At 40.5% G+C, this 21917-nt stretch overlaps 1 protein-coding gene across 2 annotated transcripts in view; it reads right to left on the bottom strand.

Annotated features, from left to right (window-relative positions):
* Positions 1–21164, bottom strand: part of PIK3R4 (phosphoinositide-3-kinase regulatory subunit 4) — a 72624-nt gene extending 51460 nt beyond the window's left edge. The window contains exons 1-5 of one of the 2 annotated variants that reach the window (XM_066244899.1): positions 20695–21164; positions 18822–19598; positions 7322–7455; positions 3736–4318; positions 79–213 (exon numbers count right to left, since the gene is read on the bottom strand). In XM_066244899.1, coding sequence (XP_066100996.1) covers positions 79–213; positions 3736–4318; positions 7322–7455; positions 18822–19554 — 1585 coding nt within the window. In that variant the 5' untranslated portion in view covers positions 19555–19598; positions 20695–21164. Of the gene's footprint in view, positions 1–78; positions 214–3735; positions 4319–7321; positions 7456–18821; positions 19599–20652 lie in introns of both variants that reach the window. The other variant, XM_066244898.1, reaches the window with a different exon arrangement.
* Positions 21165–21917: the final 753 nt, after the last annotated feature.

Below are 21917 nucleotides of genomic sequence, written 5' to 3' on the forward strand. Positions count from 1 at the left end.
AAAAATAGAAATGATGATTTGTTCACACTAGCAATTCATTCTACGTAACAGGAAATCTGGAACAGAAAATCACACTACCTGTGTCGTAGTTTCCATTGGGATGAGTAACTTCATCTATTTCTTCACTATTTGGATCATTTTCCATATTGAGATTTTTTAACTGTACTAGTTCCAGGAATCTCAAAGCTGTTTCTGCCAGCAGAGCTATGTTTTCTATAAAAGGAAGAAAAATTTTAATTCTCTTCTTAAATATCTATAATGCTTACAGCTTTTCTTACCTCTTTATACATAAAAATAACTGTAAAACCAAGGAGGAAAAGCAGAACTTTTAAATTCAGCACTTAACCTAATGATACTATATTTTAGTAACTAATTTCATAATCTACAACTACCCCCAAACTACCAACTTTAATAATAAAACCTAAGTATCTTTTAAAAAGACAAAAATAACCTAAATCTATTGAGAGAAAAAAAAAAATCTCCTGAGTCTTACCCTTTAAGCAGTATCTTGATATTAGACTAATAAATATTCACATGAGAAAAAAACAATAATCAATCAAGCTGGGCTTTGGAATCGCACATATCCTGGCTCAGCTCTACCCTGCAGACTAGCTGGCTGCTGAACCAGTCTGAACTCCAGTTTCTTCACACATAAATGAGTCACATCTACTGTGGAGAGCTATTACCAGACTGAATCAACCAATGCTGGGTTGCTCTACAAGTGATACTTTGAAGTGCTTAAGGAACCAAACTTCAAAGAGCCATTACCAAACTGAACCAACCATTGCTGGGCTGCTTTACAGGTGATACTCTGAAGTTCTCAAGGAACCCAAGAGTGAGACTGTTTGCAACACTTCCGCAAGTTGTATTTTTTCCTTTCTCCTTCTGATAATCTCATGAAACTGATACTTCCACCACTGTGAAAGTGTCTAAATTCTGCTGTCACATTTGCTATTAATTCTATCTACTCTATTACTTATACATTCTTCTTCCTTCCATGTTTATCTATTCCTGTCTCTACCCCTTTCCCTCCTCCTCCTCTGCTTAGCCAAAGACTGCACTCCTTTCCTTCTTAGCAGTTAACAGCACTAATAATAAATTTTAACTACTTTATTTTATTGATTCTTTTTTTTCTTTTCCAGGTGAGAGGAGGGGAGACAGAGAGGCAGACTAACACATGCACCCTGACTGGGATCCACCCAGGAACCCTGTCTGACGCCGATGAGCTGACCATCTTGAGCCTCTGGTAACTGAGCTATTTTTAGTGCTTGAGGTGGAGGCTCCATGGAGCCATCTCAGAACCAGTGAACTCTAACCAATATAGCCATGGCTGCAGAGCTAAGGGCAGGAGAGAGGAGGGGAGGGGAGGGAAGGGGAGGGGAGGGGAGGGGGGGAAGGGAGGGGGAGGGGAGGGGGAGGGGGGAGGGAGGGAGGGAAGGAGGATGAGGGAGAAAGGAGAAGAGGGAGTGGGAAGAAACAGATGGTCACCTCTCCTGTGTGCCCTGACCAGGAATCAAACCTTGGGACATCCACACACCTGATGCTCTACTACTGAGCAAACTGGCCAGGGCCCTTTTATTAATTCTAAGACTCACTTTTTCTTTACTTTTCCCATCTCCAAAATTGAGATACATCTCACAAAATCTGAGATTATTCTGTCTATCAAAAGCAGTGACTCCTTCTACCTTTCCCCATTTAAAATTGTTCTGAATAGAACAAATATTTACCTCTAAGTAAGCAAGATATTAATACCTGCTCACCCTCATGATAGGAAAATTTTTGGCTATTCTCTGATAAGTCAAAATTCTAGATGAATAACCCCACTTGAATAAACATGTCTTTATTAAGAAAAGTCTCTTACTTTCTGAACCTCCAAAGTCTAAGTAGATCTATGCTTATTTCCCCGTTTAAGTCTGTAAACCACAATGTACTTCAAAGTTTAGAAAAGATATAAATCTGTACCAACATCTCTGAGTTAAAATAAAATGTAAAAGAAATTTACAAATTGATTTTAAACTTTTACAATTACTGACATATGGTTTAATGAAAACTTAATCATACAAGTTCAAACACACTTCTGGCTCTATTATAAAAGGCACCTTTATCATGCACGAAGAGACACTGTAAGGTCCCAGCACTGACCCTGGCTTATCATGGACTCTCATCTAAAGGCCCAGAAGACCAAAGAAAAGCAAGATTGTTTCAAAGTCAAAGTCTAAACCAGTAGCTCTGAGAACTGAGACAGAATTAGACCAGGTACATTTGGGTCACGTTCTTTAGATTATCTCATTCCCAGTTTCCTTACCGGTAAAACGAAGGTAACATACCAATCACTGCTCAGGGTTCTTGCAAGGGTTAGTTGTGAAAGAAACATAGATCTTACAATCTTAAAATCTAGAATTTATTTTAGAATCTATGTATCTTTTGCAACTAACCCTTGCCAACAACCTTCAGCAATAAATGTTCTGATGTAGAGCGTTTTCCAATAAAGAAGAACATTATTTTTATGCTACGACTATTAGTAACTAAACATCAGTATGTTCGTATGGCACCTACACATCAGAGCCTCACCTATTTAACACAATCAAGAACGGACTAAGATACCCTGGGCCAACAAGAAACTCTAAAGATACAGCTTGTTTTTAAAACCTAAAAATGTTTGTTTAATTTTATCTGGCTCAATTATTTATATTTACCAAGTAAATTGTAAATATGCTTTGTTACAAATAATAAACTCAGATCTATCATAGAGAAACCCTGGATTTTCTGAAGCTTGCCTCTATACAGTTAAGGAAACCAGAAACCATACATAAGTAAATAGGGAGATGGATAAATATAAAAATACACACATAGAAAAAGAAACCCATCAACCTCCAAAGACCATTTTCACATTTCATGAAAATACTGATAGGCAAATCTTAGAAGAAACTTAAGCAAGTAGCTTACAAAAAAGTGACAATATCATCACTACACATTATATATAATACTTCAAAAAAGACTCCCTGAGTTCCATTAGATTAAATTTTAGAAATTATGGAATTACATAAATGTTTCAATGACATCTGCATGTAGAAATAAGCATTCAGAATTAATTTTGGGAGCTAAAAACATGAATCTGTATCACTTGATTTTATAACTGAGAGTTACAAGTAGAACATGCAGGTGTGTTCCGTGACACACCCAGCTCACACAGGGAAGCCACCCACCCTATGCACTGTAGTAACTGAAAGGACGATAGAGTTCAGTAAGCTCATAGGCTAGGTTCTTTTAATCCCAAATTATCCGCAAAATAAATCTTTTTCAACAACAATAAAGTGTTATTTTGCCAGGTAATTTGCTGGGTAACAAATCGTTGAATATCTAAAAAATTGACATTCAAACAAGCTTATACGTTCAGAGAAACTTTATAAAGGCCTAAAGACACTGACTCAGAAGCAAATACTTGTAAACATTAAATTAAATGTAATTCAAATTAAATGTAATACTCTCAGTGAAATTATAAGATTCTGTATTATAGACTTTTTACTCAATAATTCTGATCACTTTGAAAATGAGAGTACACACAATAGTTTAGTCCCAGGAACAAGATAGCTATAAATATTACTCAAATGTACACAAATAGTTCTAGGACCCAAGTCCATTCTTGGAAGTCCCAAAGAAATCAGGAAACAAGAGGTATTATAGTCACTACCTCCAAAAACATGAGTGACTTTTACATGGACAACAATTTCTTACCAGCATAGGCTAGTCTGACAATAGTAGCATCATCTTGGGCTAAGTGGGCTATGCCCGGCAGAATGTATTCTGGGTAGATATTGACATCATTGCGAGGAACCTCTTTGACAAGAGCTAGAACTTTGGTCAACGTCCTCAAGGCTTCAGCCCTCACTCTAGGAACAGAGTCATTGCTAAAATGCAACAGATATGGGGTAATACGATCCAAAAGAATTTCTACACTTAAGCGGGGAGCCAAATGGAGAATAAGTTCCAAAGCAGCCAGTTTGGAATCGCAGTATTTAAGGGTCTGTAGACAGGAGGTTATAACAGACACCAAGATAACCAGCCCATTTTCCTTAGGCTCTCCTTCTGCTTTTTCTGGCAGATCGTGTCCACAGAGATTGTGAATAATATTGCCCAAATCCTTCCGTATAACCAGAATACGCTCATCTGCAGAAAGAAATGTTTCCTTGGCAAACTGGGCCATGTAGGGCTGAAGGAAAGTATAAAATATCTCAGGAAAGGCATTGCCACGCTGCTGCTTTAAGTAATCTTCTGCCTCTAACCGTTTATCCGGCTCACGGTGAATCATCTGAGTTACCTATACCAAGGGAAGAAAAGGAGTAAACAATAGATTTGAGAACAGCAAATTAAAACAGAGGAAAGCTACAAGGGCATGATTTAAAGGATTTCCGAGGAAATTCTCACTCTTCTCAATCTTTATCATTCAAACTACTCTCACAACCTAACTCCTGAGTAATATGTGACTCTACTATTGTTCTAAAGAACAACAAGAAATTCCATACTAAAGTATTACGGGTGGCCCAGACAAATAAAGAGAAGGTGTACCCTGATCAACATTCCCCATTAACTAAGAAAGAGGAGTACTATCCCTGCCCACAACTCAAGGATTCTTAAACTTTTTGAGCAGGAGATGCCACTGAGAATCTGAAGAAAGCAATGAGATTTTCTCCAGAGAAAAATGTATACACACAATTTTTGCAAACAAAATTACACACAATTCTGAAAAGAATCACAGATCCCATGAAATCTTTTACATATCAGAGTTCTGACTCACAGACTTATTTTCACAAGCCCAAGTAAATGCATGGTTTAAATGTATCTCTAGGACCTGTTCAAAAAGAGAATCGTGGTTTAAACTTTTCAAGTAGTGTAAAAGAGATGTTAAATCCTGAAAACACTAGAAATGACATACCTGATTTAAATTTATCTTATGTTTTCTAGCATCATAAGGAAATAATTTTTTGCAATATACTGAGTATGGTTTAATCTTTCCTAGGTCCTCACAGTATATATTATTTAAATATTCAAAATATTATAAACATATCTAGTTATTTGAACTTTCTGTTTACATTCTAAGTAAGAGCCTCACATTGAACTTTGGGGAAATGTATTATAAATAAGGAAAAGTGACTTAACAGAATTACTTTTACATTTGGATTAAGCCTTAAAGACTAGTCAAATTCACTCCTTCTGCGGTTAAGAAAATGCAGCCCCAAACTCATGCCAATGTAACATGATGAGTACCATACCCAAAGACACAGCAGCCAAATATGCCAACTAATTCAGTGTACTTGTTCTTTGAAAATGAGCTCAATTGGCTTCCTCTGAAGCATATTTTTTAACATTTGCCATTTATAAGAGAAAGTATGTATTCCTCTACCTTACTGATATTTTAAATATACCAAATCTTTTCCATGACTCAGAGTCATCTTCATGATAAGCATCAGATCCTATACTGACTGACTTTAAAAAGATGGTCCCTTGGCCCTGGCCGGTTGGCTCAGCGGTAGAGCGTCATCAACTCAGCATGTGGAAGTACCTGGTTTGATTCCCGGCCAGGGCACACAGGAGAAGCGCCCATCTGCTTCTCCACCCTTCTCTCTCTCCTTCCTCTCTAACTCTCTCTTCCCCTCCCACAGCCAAGGCTCCACTAGAGCAAAGTTGGCCCGGGCGCTGAGGATGGCTCTATGGCCTCCATCTGAGGCACAGAATAGCTCTGGCCGCAATGGAGCAACGTCCCAGATGAGCAGAGCATCTCCTCCTGGTGGGCATGCCAGATGGATCTCAGTCGGGCATAAGAGGAAGTCTGTCTCTTTGCCTCCCTGCTCACTTCAGAAAAATACCCCCCCCAAAAAAAGAAAAAATAATGCCCCCTTGCCTGACCAGGCAGTGGAACAGTGGATAAAGTGTTGGACTGGGATGCAGAGGACCCAGGTTCAAAACCCCGAGGTCACCGGCTTGAGTATGGGGTCACCAGCTTAAGTGTGGGGTTGCTGGCTTGAGCATGGGATCATAGACAAGACCCCATGGTCACTGGCTTGAGCAAGGGGTCACTCGCTCTGCTGTAGCCTCCTGGTCAAGGCACATATAAGAAAGCTGTCAATGAATAACTAAGGTGCCACAACGAAGAATTGATGCTTCTCATCTCTCTCCCTTCTTGTCTGTCTGTCCCTCTCTCTCTGCTCTCTCTCTCTCTCTTTCTCTCACAAAAACAAAAAACAAAAAACCATCCCCTCACCCTGGCAGCACAAGCACAACTACCCCATACTCCTCATCTGGCACACTCCACTGCCCTGGAGCACCGAGGTTGCTGGTTCAAGTCTGGGGTTGCCAATTCAAGCCCAGGTCAGGGCTCAACCCTAAGAGCACAGGCTTGATCCTCAAGGTAAACAGTTCGAGCCCCAAGAAGAGCACATATGAGAAGACATCACTGGCACAACAGAAGTGGAACAATAAGTTGATGCTTCTCTCTCTCTCTCTCTCTTTCCCGTTCTCTCCCCCTCTAAAAAAATTAAAATAACAAAAAATAAGATCCCCATCAAACAGTAATGTGGATATATGGCTACATGACTTTACACCAGCAGTTCTCAACCTGTGGGTTGCGACCCCAGAGGGGTCACCTAAAGCCATCGGAAAATACATAATGCATATTAGGTATTTACATTCCGAATCATAACTGTAGCAAAATTGCAGTTATGAAGTAGCCACCAAAATTATTTTTTTGGCAACATGAGGAAGTGTATTGTGGGGTCACGGCATTAGAAAGGTTGAGAACCACTGCTTTACACAGAATTCCTTGTATCTGTTCTGCTATACTAATTAATAATTCTATAGCTCCCCTTCCAGAGCCACCCTCAGGGTCAAGGGAGGTGTGCAAAGCTACTTGCTTCCTTGTGAAACGCCCTTACACTGCTGCATTATATTCAAGTTGTTTCCTGCCTCCTTCATTTTCAATGTCTTCTTCGTTTCTTACTAGCAAACTATCCTGGACAAATTCTTTAACCCCCTGGCATCTCCTTACCTCCTTGTAAATCTATCAAAGCAGAGCTAAAAATAATGAAAAGGGGTGTGTAGGGGTGTGTGTGTGTGAATATTAAGTCAAACGAGCTCTGTGTCTGGAAGGGGAGGGGCAGAATAGTACAATTCTCCCTAACAAAGTAAAAACAATAAGGTGTTTGTATCAGTCTCTGGAGCTTCATTGCTTTATTACAAATTTATAACATTCTATAGAGCAGACTAATACAAAAAGTAAGAACACAATCCTACTACATTCTTTATGGCAAATATTTATAGTAGTTACCAAATCTCTGATGCTGCGATCTTCAATTTTATTTAGCACTTGTTCAGGGAAAAATTGTCCATTTCTATAAGCCAAAAGTTGAGAAAGATCAAACAATGGTACACCTTCTGTAAAAAGCTCAGCTATCACGCAACCTGAAAAACAGCAGATATAATTCCATTAAAAATAAAATACAAGATATCATTAGTATAGATCAAGAATTCAGAGAAGTCATAAAACTCAAAATATGAAACCAAGTTGCCTGATTAGGTGGTGCTGCAGTGGATAGAGCGTCGGACTGGGATGGGGAGGACCCGGGTCCGAGACCCCGAGGTCACCAGCTTGAGCGCGGGCTCATCTGGTTTGAGCAAAGCTCACCAGCTTGAGCCCAAGGTCACTGGCTTGAGCAGGGGTTGCTCCAGGGGTCCCCAAACTACTGCCCGCGGGCCGCATGCGACCCCCTGAGGCTATTTATCTGGCCCCTGCCGCACTTCCGGAAGGGGCACCTCTTTCATTGGTGGTCAGTGAGAGGAGCATAGTTCTCATTGAAAAACTGGTCAATTTGTTGATTTAAATTTACTTGTTCTTTATTTTAAATATTGTATTTGTTCCCGTTTGGGTTTTTTACTTTAAAGTAAGATATGTGCAGTGTGCATAGGGATGTGTTCATAGTTTTTTTTATAGTCCGGCCCTCTAACAGTCTCAGGAACAGTGTGAACTGGCCCCCTGTGTAAAAAGTTTGGGTACCCCTGGGTTACTCGGTCCGCTGAAGGCCCATGGTCATGGCACATATGAGAAAGCAATCAATGAACAACTAAGGTTGGCAACAAAAAACTGATGATTGATGCTTCTCATCTCTCTCCATTCCTGTCTGTCTGTTCCTACCTATCCCTCTCTCTGTCTCTGTAAAAAAAAAAAAAAAAAAGAAACCAAGTAAACTGAATAAAAATTTTAATGCAATATATACTGTATTTCCCCATGTATAAGACACCTTTTTTCGAAAAATTTGGGGTCTAAAAACTGGGTGCATCTTATACTGTGGTTATAGTTTTTTTACTTGCATTTCCCGCTTTTTCGCACTTGTTTTTGTGCTCATTGTTGAAGACAGAGATTTATCATCAGACACAGATGAGGACAAGCTAATGGATGGGAGTTTTGACAGTGAGGAAGAGTTGTATGAATTTTACGATGAATAAAAACTTTAGTTCAATAACTTTACGTAATACATTTTTTTTCAAATTTCGGGCCCCAAAATTAAGGTGTGTCTTATACATAAGAGTGTCTTATACATGGGGCAATGTGGTAACTACAATTAGTCAAGATAGGGAAAATGTTTACTGCCTAATCATCAGTTTCTCAGTGTAAAGTCAAAAAGGCCCATTCTATTTTCCGCCCCTTTAAAAAAAAAAAAAAAAAACAACCTTAAAATTACTTCTTAGTTCAGGCCCTGGCCAGTTGGCTCAGCAGTAGAGCATTGGCTTGGTGTGTGGATGTCCTGGATTCAATTCCCGGCCAGGGCACACAGGAGAAGTGCCCATCTGCTTATCCACTCTTCCCCCTCTGCTTTCCTTCCACCATTCTCTTTCACTCCCACAGCAAGGCTCCATAGGAGCTAAGTTGGCCCAGGCACTGAGAATGGCTCCATGGCCTCCACCTCAGGTGCTAGAATGGCTCTGGTTGCAACAGAGCAATGCCCCAGATGGGCAGAGCATCGCCCTCTGGTGGGCACGCCAGGTGGATCCCGGTCAGGTGCAAGTGGGAGTCTGTCTGCCACCCCCTACTTCTCACTTTGGAAAAAAAAAAATTACTTCTTAGTTCTATAATTTAAAAGAAATGTGTGCATACGCTATATAAAATATACACACCATACATTTAGAGATAGATTAAAAGCCACAAGAAATACACTGGTTTTTAAAGAATGAATTTATAGAAATTAAGTTCATAAGGAATTACAAAGAAATCATAGCTGACAATTCATTTATTCATCATTAAACAAAAAATTATTAGGTGTTAACTATACATTAGGCTCTCATAGCGCATGAAATAGATAAAATCCCTGCCCTCATAAAGCTATCATTATAGGAAGACATAAAATAAACCAGAGCGCACGCACATTTATAAAATAAAAAGTGCTAAGAAGTGTGGCTATCTGATTAGAAAGGGGAAAGTGATAATCCAATCATTTGCGCTTACATGATCTTCAGCAGGAATAAAAAAAGAACCTAGCTACATCATGGAAAGGACAGAGTAGTTTCACTGAATCATTATTTGACATGCATTTAACAATTCTTTTTTTTTTTAATTCATTTTTAGAGAGGAGAGAGAGACAGAGAGGGAGAGAGAGGAGAGAGAGACAGAGAGGGAGAGAGAGACAGAGAGAGAGAAGGGGGGAGGAGCTGGAAGCATCAACTCCCATATGTGCCTTGACCAGGCAAGCCCAGGGTTTTGAACCGGCGACCTCAGCATTTCCAGGTTGATGCTTTATCCACTGTGCCACCACAAGTCAGGCCTGTATTTAACAATTCTTACAGAGATCCTTAAATAGCCTTAGCTCACCCCTTTGCATTTGCTGGTCCTTCCGCCTCCAACACTATTCCAAGTATCCTCACGCTTATACCTCCACCTTCTTCAGATCTTTACTCAAATGTCATTTAGCTGTCAGTCCTTTCTTGATTGCCCAGTTTACAACTGTAAGCTGCACAAGCACAACTACCCCCTACTCCTCACCTGGCATTTTCATTCCCTTTCCCCCTTCCTGCTGTTTTACCCCACAGCATCAACTGCCAAATTATGTATTTTATGCATTTATTTCTGCATTGTCTATATATCCATTAGAATGCAAATTCCATGAGGAAGAGATTTTTGTCTATTTTGTTCACTGAAAAATCTCTAGCAACTAAGACAATTCCTGCACATAATAAACACTCAATAAATTTATTCCATTAACTTGCACCTAAACAGTGTCAAGTTTTAGAATAAAAGACTAAAAATAACTATTACAAACATCACAACCAGAAAAGACAGAGAATTGAACAACACTATGAACCAATTAGATCTAACAGTCATCAAAGGTACACTCCACCCAACAACAGAACACAAAACTCTTCTCAAGTACCCATGGAACACTTCCCAGGTTAAACTGTGTGCGAGGCCATTACACAAGCCTCCAAAGGTTTAAAAGAACTGAAATCATACAAATTATGTTCTTCAAATCACAACAGAATGAAATATGAAATCTGCAACAGAAAAAAATTTTTGAAAACTTCAAATATGTAGAAATTAATCATACTCTAAATAACCAGTGGATCAAAGAGAAATTATGAAATACTTTGAGATGAATGAAAATGAAAACACAACATTCAAAAAATTATGGGTTGTAACGAAGGCAGTGTTTAGAGAAAATGTGTAACTATAAACACCTCTATTTAAAAAGAGGAACTCAAAACAATTACCTAACCTTCACTTTAAGAAACAAGAGTAAACTCAAACCAAAGTACAGAGGAGGAAGGGAACAACAAAGATTGAGGGGGAAAGGCACATTATTACCAACCATATAAAAATGAAAAATATTATGAGGGTACTCTGAACAACTATATACCAACAAATTAGATAATCTAAATGAAATGGACAGATTCCGCCTGACCAGGCGGTGGTGCAGTGGATAGTGTCGGACTGGGATGCGGAGGACCCAGGTTCAAGACCCCGAGGTCGCCAGCTTGAGTGCAGGCTCATCTGGTTTGAGCAAAACTCACCAGCTTGGACCCAAGGTCGCTGGCTCGAGCAAGGGGTTACTCGGTCTGGGGAAGGCCCGCGGTCAAGGCACATATGAGAAAGCAATCAATGAACAACTAAGGAGTCCCAATGAAAAACTGATAATTGATGCTTCTCATTCCTCTCTGTTCCTGTGTCTGTCCTGATCTATCCCTCTCTCTGACTCTGTCTCTGTAAAAAAGAAAAAAGAAATGAACAGATTCCTAGAAATAGATTACCAAAGCTGCCTTAAAAAGCAATAGAAAATCTGAATGAGCATTATAAGAGATTGAATTAGTTATGAAAAACTTTCTACAAAAAAAAAAGCCTAAACCAAGATAGCTTAACAGGTGAATTCCATCAAATGTTGAAGGACTTAACACTCACCCAAATTCTCCCAAAAAACAGAAGAGGGAACATCTACCAAATCACTCTATGATGCCAATATTAGCCCTGTACCAAACCAGATAAAGTAATCACAAGAAAACTACAGACCAATATTCCTGTTGAATATAGATGTTAAACCTTCTCCAAAAAAAGTATGAACAAACTAAGTGTAGAAGTCCATACCAATAATAAATGAGGAGAAAGAGAACATCTTACTATAATAGAATGCTGAGGGCCTACTGGGAAATGTGGAAAAAGTGCTGAACTATCATAGTTAAGACTGGAGTAAGCTAGAATCATCAAAAGGAATAATCAAGAAAGAATTTGTGATCATTGGCAGGATATTTGCATGATCTTAAAAGTTTCTTCCCACAGATTGCTTATAGTTGCAAGGGATTTAAAAAAATTAACTAATAAAGGCAACACCTTGACCATCAGACACCATTTGCCTGCAGAGGTGATACTGTAAAAATACCATCAGCTATGCACTATCCTACTGAGAATAAATAATCTGAACCTAATCTCAAGGAAACTGCGGACTAACCCAAAATGGAAAACAAAAGGGCGGGGTGGCACGTACAGAGTACATGTGAAAGCTGGTGAAAACTGCAGACGGTCTATACTAGTCTCTAGTTAACAGTAATGCACCAGTGTCGAGTCCTGATTTCGACACTACACCGGCCATATAAGATGTCACCACTGGAGGAAATTGGGGAAAGGTTTCTTCACAATTTTTGCAACTTTCTTCAAGTCTACCATTTAAAAAATAAAAAGTATAAAAATAATTTCTTAAAATTTAAGGGGAGAAGTATTCTTCACAACTGTCAATGTCATAATGACAAAGGTTGTGGAAATGTTACAGATTAAAGGAGGCTAAAGAGACACGACATCTAAATGCAATATCTGACCCTAGACTATAGGTTCTGACCTGGAGCAGGAAAAATGCTATAAGACACATTACTGGGTCAAATACAAAATTATAATAAAAAGTGTAAATTAAAAGTATCATATCAGCCTGACCTGTGGTGGCGCAGTGGATAACGCGTTGACCTGTAACACTGAGGTCACCGGTTCAAAACCCTGGGCTTGCCTGGTCCAAGGCACATATGGGAGTTGATGCTTCCTGCTCCTCCCCCCTTTCTTTCTTTCTCTCTCTCTCTCTTTCTCTCTCTCTCTCTCTCTCATTCTAACTCTCTCTCATCTCAAATGAATAAATAAAATTTTTTTTAAAAAGTATTATATCAATGTTAAATTTGCTGTAGCTGATCACTGTAACACACAATTACATAAAAAATAGTATGTAAAAGCCTATCCCTCTTAGAAAATATATACTTAAGTATTTAGAAGTAAAGGACCATGATGTATGTAGCTTATTAAGGAAAAAAACCATGAATGGGAGAGTGAGGGGAGATGGGGAGAGTCGGGGGAGAGTCGGGAGAGTGGGAGCGGAGTGGGGCAGGAGTGCAGAGAAAAGGTACAAGTCAAAAGCAATCAGAGCAAAATATTAACGGGTGAAATCGGTTACCAGAACATGCTGGGGTTCAAGCTGCCCGTCACCCCAGAGCCAATACAGAGTGACGAGGACCAAGTGGAATATGAGTGCATTTAATCAAATTGCCAGCAACCTGTGAAGGCAGCAGACTTTGAGTTCAAAGAACCGCCTTAATATCCTCAGTTTGCAGGCCTCTTCTATATAGTGTGATCAGGGCTAGTTAGGGATGGGAAAGGAATGTGGGTGAGTGTCCTTTCTCAGGTCTGGATCCTATTCTTCATTGGCCATGGCATGTCCCCTTCCTTGGAGATAGGTTTCTGGCCTTGTTACTTTCCTCAAGGACTTGGATCAGGTCCAAGCACTTGCCGCAAGGGCTGTGAACTCCTGTATTTTATCTGGTTTTCAAGGCCTGCTATTCAGCCTAGGGAAGCAATTTAACTAGCATCCCTACGCCTGAAATAAACAAGTCAGACAAATCTACAATATAGCATGTAAGGTTAATATACTGGAAATATGTCTACTGTCTGTCCCCTTTCTTAATCTCTGGGTTCATCCCAGGTGCTTCCCGGCAGCTGCATGAAAGATATGCTTCTCACCATATTTCAAAGAGAACGGCTATAGAGAAATCAAGAGAGAATAAAAAGCGAATGTACTAATTAACGAATTCCTAACCCTTACATAATTTCCTATTGATTACAACTAAAAGCTACCCTTACTGAAGCCAAATTTCTAACTCTTGGGTTCCTTTGTCAAATCTGAGTAAAAAACTATATGGGTGTTCTATATACTATTTTTCTTTTGCAAGTTTGCAGATATTTTAAGTTCACAAATTTGAAATTATTTCCAAATAAAAATCCAGAAAGAAACATATCTACATATGACTATTTACAACTAAATAGAAGTTGTTATGAACTAAATTGTGGTATCATTCCCCTTCTTCCACATTCATATGTTGAAACTAGTAGCTTAGAATGTGACTTCATTTGAAGATAGAACTTTAAAGAGATAACTAAGGTTAAATAAGGTTATAAAGCCTAATGGCCTTATCCATTCATGGCCCTAATCCATTAAGACTGGTGTCCTTGTAAGAAGGAACGCCTGGGAAAAAGGCCATGTGAGAACAGAGAGAAGGTGGCCATCTACAACCAAGAAGTAGCCTCAGGAGAAAGCAACACTGTTGATTCCTTGATCTTCAATTTTCAGCCTCCAGAAATGGGGGAAATAAATTTTTTAGACTATCCAGTCTGGGGTATTTTGTTGTGGCAGCTACAGACAGCTCATACACAGGTGAAATACAGGATGTTTTTTCCTTTGCAACCTTAGAATGTTATTCTGGAAGAGGTGTTATTGGGTGGTATTTCCCTATGGAACAACTTGTTCAAGTTGTCTCCATCATCAGAGTCCTTCTTATTAAGATGTCCACCCATATGTTAATTTCTCAGAGAGGCCTTATCTGACCATTTTATCTAAAGTAATTCCTATCAGCCTTTATTATAGCACTTACAAGTCACAGCACTTTGTCACCGCACTTATCACTAGCCAAAATGAACTTGCTTATTTTTTTACTTGTTTATTCTATCTCTTCCCCACGAAAAATGCAAGCTCCATGACGGCAAAAACCTTGTCTGGCTTATATTCACAGCTGTGTTCACAACATCTACACAACACAGTGTCTCACACATAAAATACACTCAAATGCTTATCAAGCAAATTCATGGAAGATCTCCAGCAAAATAAGTGCTGCCCATAGAGATGGCCAGACACAGAGAATGTATATACTTCTCCCAAAAAACCAGAACCATGGCTACGCATCAGGATGGGGAAATATAACATTCAAAACCCAAAGAGCCTAAATAAAAAAATTTGGGAGCCTTGGGAGTTGGACACACCCCACCCACTTCTTTCAAAGGAATCAAAGGGCCTATCTGCAGCCAAAACAATGTAGGGCTCTTTAGTCTGAAAAAACAAATGCTGAGTAAGAATTTTCTTAGGCCTGACCAGGCGGTGGCGCAGTGGATACAGCGTCAGACTGGAACACAAAAGACCCAGGTTCGAAACCCCGAGGTCGCTGGCTTGAGCCTGGGCTCATCTGATTAGACCAACGCTCACCAGCTTGAGCCCAAGGTTGCTGGCTTGAGCAAGGGGTCACTTGCTCTGCTACAGTCCCCTGGTCAAGGCACATATGAGAAAGCAATCAATGAACAACTAAGGTGCCACAATGAAGAATTGATGCTTCTCATCTCTCTCCCTTCCTGTCTGTCTGTCCCTCTATGTCTCTCTGTCACAAAAAATAAATAAATTTTTCTTGAAATTTACAAAACTACAATGTGCACAAAAAAGATAAATATAATCTTTCATCAACCCCTGAAATTCTAAAACTGTAACAAACTTCCAGTTACAACTAAGCCATGGGATGTAATACACAGCATGGTAACCACAGTTAATAATACTGTATTGCATAATTGAAAGTTGCTAAGAGAGTAGATTTTTAAAGTTCTCATAATAAGGAAAAATAATTTTATAACTACATATGGTGACAGATGTTAACTATACTAACATGGACATCATTTCCCAGTATCCACAAATCAAATTGTTATGTTGTACAACTGAAACTAATTCAACATTACATGTCAATTATACTTCAACACCAACAAAAACCTATAAATGACTCCCTAAAGCTAAAGTGGCTCCATTTCTAAGCTAAAGGAGTCCTGTTTACAAAACAGTAAGTTTAAAATGTAAAAATGGTTCAGGAAAAATTTAGATAAATTCACTGATCAAGAAAGTTGGGACTTTGATGAATTATATTTTTAATATCGTTATATCTACAGCATAGAATCTGACCCTATCTTATCAAAACAGCCCTCAGTATTATCATGGGACACAGATCAGTGAGCTGAATGGACCAACTGAAGTCCAATCTTCCGTAACAATTATTCGTTCCCCCTAGATGAAATACTGGCCTTTCTTAATTCACCATGTGTAAGACGCACCTTTTTTTTTAATTGGGGTCTAAAAACGGTGCGTCTTATACAGTGGTTGTAGAAGTGTGGCATTTCAAATGCCATAGATGGAACTGAGGACAAGGCAATATATGAATATAGTGATTCGTCATCAGACACAGATGAGAACAAGCTAATGGAAGAGAGTTTTGACAGTGATGAGTTGTATGAATTTTATGACTAAAACTTGAGTTCAATAACTTTATGTAATACATTTTTTTTCAAATTTCAGGCCTCCAAATTAAGGTGCGTTTTATACATGGGGAAATACGGTATGTTACTTTTCCTAAGTAATCTAAAATACTTGTTTTCTTTGTAGTAAACCTACATTTGAGAAAATGATTAAATCCAACCTTTCCAAAATTTACATAAAAATGGCCCTGATGCTAGAGTTTACAAAGTATTCCTCAGGGATACCATCCTCAGCACACTTCTCCTTCCAGAAGTTCACAATCTGGAATCATGGCCCAGTTTAATGTGGTCTGTAGATGTGAAATAATGTACATGAATGCATGGTACTTTTTTCCAGGGAAGGATGTCACTAATTTCATCAAATTCCTTAAGGAGATCCAAAAAAGCTTAAGAATCACTTCTTTACAAACTCACTCCCGATTACTACTTGCATTTCCTGATAACTACCAAATCTCCATCTCCACCCCAAATCTCTATGCATAAAACCTTTATAAATTGCCTGTTGTACATCTTCTCCTGGATATTCCCCAAACACCTTCAACTCAACAACATATCTAATACAGGCCTCATCACCTTCCCACCCGTACTTGCTCCTCCTCCTATCTCCTATCCCAGTGACCAGCCTCACCACCTACCAGGTTTCCCAAGGGCGAGGGGTAGAGGGAAGGCGTTGGGAGACAGGGCTGCTCTTGACTCCATTTTCCAATCAACCACCAAGTCAAAACAATCTACCTACTAATTCTCTCTTAAGCTTTACAGCTGATCTTTGAACAACACAAGTCAATGAATTACATGGGCCCACTTACATACAGATTTTTTCAATAAATATAATGAAAATAATTTTAGAGACCTACAATTTTTTTTTGAGACCTACAATTTTTAAAAACTCACTTGAATCATAGTTTTCTAATCATTTTCTTTCTCTAGCTTTATTATAAGAATATAGCACATAATAATGTGACATAAAAAATGTTAATGACTGTTTTGTTATCAGTTAACAGTAGGTTATTAGTAGTTAAGTTTTGGGGGCATCAAATGTTTTATGTGGGCCCTGGCTGGTTGGCTCAGTGGTAGAGAGTCGGCCTGGCGTGCAGAAGTCCCAGGTTCAATTCCCGGCCAGGGCACACAGGAGAAGCGTCCATCTGCTTCTCCACCCCTCCCCCTCTCCTTCCTCTCTGACTCTCTTCCCCTCCTGCAGCGAGGCTCCATTGGAGCAAAGATGGCCCGGGCGCTGGGGATGGCTCCTAGGCCTCTGCCCCAGGCGCTAGAGTGGCTCTGGTCACAACAGAGCGACGCCCCGGAGGGGCAGAGCGTCGCCCCCTGGTGGGCGTGCCGGGTGGATCCCAGTTGGGAGCATGCGGAAGTCTGTCTGACTGTCTCTCCCCGTTTCCAGCTTCAGAAAAATAAAAAAATTAAAAAAAATTAAAAAATAATGTTTTATGTGGATTTTCAACTGTGCTGGGGATTGGTACCCCTAACCCCTGAGTTGCTCAAAGGTCAACTGTAGCTCTCTCTGTTCCGTTTCCAATTTTGTCACAACTTTAAGCCAGGGCAGGCCCACGCCTTGCCTGGACTGTGGTAGTTTACTAACTGATTTTCCCATCTCCCATGTAGCACCCCTGCAATCCACTCTCCAGGCTATAATCAGTGTTTTATCTAAAACATATAATGTCTCTCAGGACGAGCATAGGCATGTGAGACCCTTTCTGATTGGGGACTTGCTTACCTAACATTCTATATTCCAGATATACTATACTAATTAAAGTGCCCTAATAAAGCAGTGCATCACACTCTGGTCTTCAAGTGTTTGTGTAAGCAACACCCTTTGCCTGAAACAAACTTCTCTTTACCATAGCTAGCTCCCAATCATCTTTTAAGTCTCAGTTTAAATGTCATACTTTCAATAAAGACTTTCTTGATCCTGCCTCTCTACCCATCACCACAGTGGAGACTAATATAAGTACCTACATGTTCCTATAAGAATACCCTATGCTTGCCTGACCAGGTGGAGGCGCAGTAGGTAAGAGCATTGGACTGGTACGCAGAGGATCCATGTTCAAAACCCCCAGGTCGTGGCTTGAGTACAAGGCTCACCAGCTTGAGTGCGGGGTCGCTGGCTTGAGCACAGGATCATAGTCATGACCCTATGGTCGCTGGCTTGAGTAAGGGGTCACTTGCTCTGCTGTAGGCCCCTGGTCAAGGCACGTATGAGAAAGCAAACACTGAACAACTAAAGAGCTGAGACAAAGAATTGATGCTTCTCATCTCTCTCCCTTTCTGTTTGTCTCTTGCTGTCCCTCTCTCTGTCAAAAATAAAAAAAAGAATACCCTATGCTTATTACCATCATAGCAAGGCCACATTACACTGAAATGTCCTTTTTCAACCCTATCTATCTCCCCATTAAAGTATAAGCTCCTTAAAAAAGGGGGACATAATTACCTATCTATGTCTCTAGTATATAAGATAGTACTCAACACATGAAGAAGAATCTAAGTATTTCTTAAATGTTTGAATGAACAGCTCTTGCAGTTTGGGGGCAATTAAATATATCCAACAAAAGAACACTGCACCTATCTAATACCGTATATGAGAACAAATTAATTTTTCAATACATAGGAATTTTTTTCAAGGTGCATTTCTATTTTTGTTAAATTATGTGCACATCCCCTCTTAGCAAATTTAGCCAACTCAAAATACCTGCTGAAAAGATGTCCATTGCTCGCTTCAACTCTCCTCTTGTTCTCTGATTGCTATTTAAGTCTACAAGTGGAGTTGAAGGATCTCTCATATATTCTAACTCAGTGGCAAACAATCCACCATCAACAAAACGTTCAGGAGCAATATAACAAGTTCTCCTCCGTGAAGTGTCAAAGAAATAGTTGAAATCTGCCGGATTGTCCTCTGGAAGGTAAGTGGGTTTAAAACTGGCAAAATCAGTTAGAAGGACCCAGTTCCAACTGGTGACCATTACATTCTCAGTCTTGATGTCTCCGTGACGGACGCCAGACTTGTGTGCTTGGTCCACAGCTGTCAGGATCTGGAAAGCAATCCAACGCTTCTCAATGTTATTTAAGAACGGACGGGTACTGATGCGATCATACAGGTTGTCTCGCACATACTGCCTGAAGAGCATGGCTGCTTTCTCAGATGCTTTTTCTGCTGCTTTCTGGAAAGGGAGACAGTTTTGTGCAGAATGAAGCCGAATTTTCAGTTCCTCCAGCTCTTGTTTATAGCTGGTGAGAGGCAATGTGGGATCCTGAATTGCAAAGACCTTCACAACCACCAGGCCTTCTCGGTGCTTTGCTCTAGCGACTTTGAAAAAACGAGTACTCCCCAGGCTCTTATCATATTCAAAGTCATGGATGTCTGAAAAATAGCTCTCCACAGAAAGGATCTGGGAAGGAGCGATGCCAGCCAGCTGATTTCCCATAATGGCACCAAGTACCCCTGGATCAGTAACTTAGGATAATCCACCTATTAAACAAAGAAAAAAGAAAAGGAGCAATGAAACACCATTATTTATTTGGTCTCCTCCCAGACCACATTAAACTGGGCCATGATTCCAGTGATGCACCATATTTCCCTTCCCTGACCTCATTCCCCTTCCAGGCAGCTTCTAAATTTCAGACATATTTATCTAAAGAGCTGCTATTTTATGTTCTTTCCAGGAGCTGAATTGTTTTTCAATTAGCCCCTTCAATGTTAAGTTGGAAGTGTCAAAATGTGTATTTTCTGATTTTTAAAATTACCAAACCTTGGCCCTGGCCGGTTGGCTCAGCGGTAGAGCGTCGGCCTGACGTGTGGGGGACCCGGGTTCGATTCCCGGCCAGGGCACATGGGAGAGGCGCCCATTTGCTTCTCCACACACACCCCCCTCCTTCCTCTCTGTCTCTCTCTGATTTGACCCAGGCGCTGGAGTGGCTCTGGTCGCCACAGAGCGACGCCACAGAGGGGCGGAGCGTCGCCTCCTGGTGGGCAGAGCGTCGCCCCTGGTGGGCGTGCCGGGTGGATCCCGGTCGGGCGCATGCGGGAGTCTGTCTGTCTCTCCCCGTTTCCAGCTTCGGAGAAATACAAAAAAAAAAAAAAAAAATTACCAAACCTTTACTGTATATTCAGAATTGTGTTTGGAGCTATGAGGGTCACAAGAGTACTATACAATACAGTCTTTGTCCAAGAACTATATGTAATCTTGGACATAAAGCACAAACACATTAAAAACTTAAAACTAAGAATCGGCTAATACAGATAGGTCACTGAACTTCTCAAAGGTCAGGCTAAGACCTAAAAAATGGCTATCTCCCGGGCCTTTCAAGCCTAATTTCAGGGTGCTTTCCCACCCAGCTAATAGCAGGCAGGAAGTTGTCTTGGTTTGCAATAACCACTGGGGAGAAACCTTGACAAAGATGTTAAAGAAAAAAGGTAAACCAAAATACACACTTGCCAAACACAGCCCAGGGTTTTCTCCTAGCTCAGGTTTTGCAGGAAATAAGGGACATACGCACGGCCATGCGCACATATAAACATTTACCCTAGGACTCTGGAAAGTGTCACAAGTCGGTCATTAGCTCACACTAAGGTCATGGTGGGTCATTTCAGGGTCTAGGCGGGGAAGGGAGTCGGCAGCCGGGTGCGTCTTCTCTATGAGGGGGGTCTTCCTTCAAAAGCAAGAGGTGGGATGTTGGGAGAAGGGACGCAGCAATGTCCCAATCTCCAGAAACCCCAGCTGTCCGCCGGGGAGAACTGGGGAAGCTCTCGGGGTCGCAGCAGACAGAAGCAGCCAGGCTGAAGCGATTGCACAGATACCCAGGCAGATGCCCCCGCCAGCCCCCTACTCTGCCCTACGGGCCGCGCGATCTCGGGGCTCGCCTTCCTCTCGCGCGGACTTCTGGACCCTCGAGGCCCTCCGTACTCCTCGAGGCCCTCACCACCGGGCAGGACGGTGGAATTCGGAAGAGCGAGAGACCACTAGTTCCAGGAAAGCACTTCTTCAGAGGCTGCAGCACAACAAACGCCGAACTCCCGGGAAAGCCGGCCTCTATGGCGTCACTTCCTGCCGCGGAGCGGAAGTTACGTGACAGTGAAGCTTGAGGAAGAGAGCTTTAAGGGCGCTGGTTGCTAGGAGACCGGGAAGGGGCGTGGTCTCGCCCCGCGAGTTTAGAGGAAGAAAGTAAGATGCTTTGATAACGTGTAGTCCCCTGGGTTCTTCTCTTCTCCCTATCGTTGCCTAAACTCTGGGGCTTCTGAAATTCCCCAGAACGTATTCAGACACCGCTTTACCGCAAGTACACAAGAACATAGTTTTTAAAGAGAATTCACAGACTTATATTAGGAAAGTATGTAATTTACATACTATAAAGTTCACCTATTTAAAATACACAGATTAATATATATATATTTACAGAATTGTTCAATTGTCCCTATAATCTAATTTTGGAACATTTCGTGACCCTCAAAACGAAACCCTGTAACTATTAGTAGTCACTCTCTCTTCTCCCCATTCCTCCTCCCCCTCTTAGTCCTAAACAATCTCTAATCTTCTTTCTGTTTCTACTTGCCTATTCTGAACATTTCATACAGATGGTACACAAAATGTGCTCTGGCTCTCTTTTTTAAAAACACAATATATGGTCGTTGTAACTGACTAATTTCACTTCACATTTTTGAGGATTACCTCTGTTGTAGCTTATATCAGTATTAGTATTTCATTTCTTTTTATTACCAAATATTCCATTGTATGAATACTTTACATTTATTATCCATTCATTAGCTGAGGGACATTTGGGTTGTTTCTAT

The sequence above is a fragment of the Saccopteryx bilineata genome, chromosome 10 (assembly GCF_036850765.1).
Source record: "Saccopteryx bilineata isolate mSacBil1 chromosome 10, mSacBil1_pri_phased_curated, whole genome shotgun sequence".
Classification (NCBI taxonomy): domain Eukaryota; kingdom Metazoa; phylum Chordata; class Mammalia; order Chiroptera; family Emballonuridae; genus Saccopteryx; species Saccopteryx bilineata.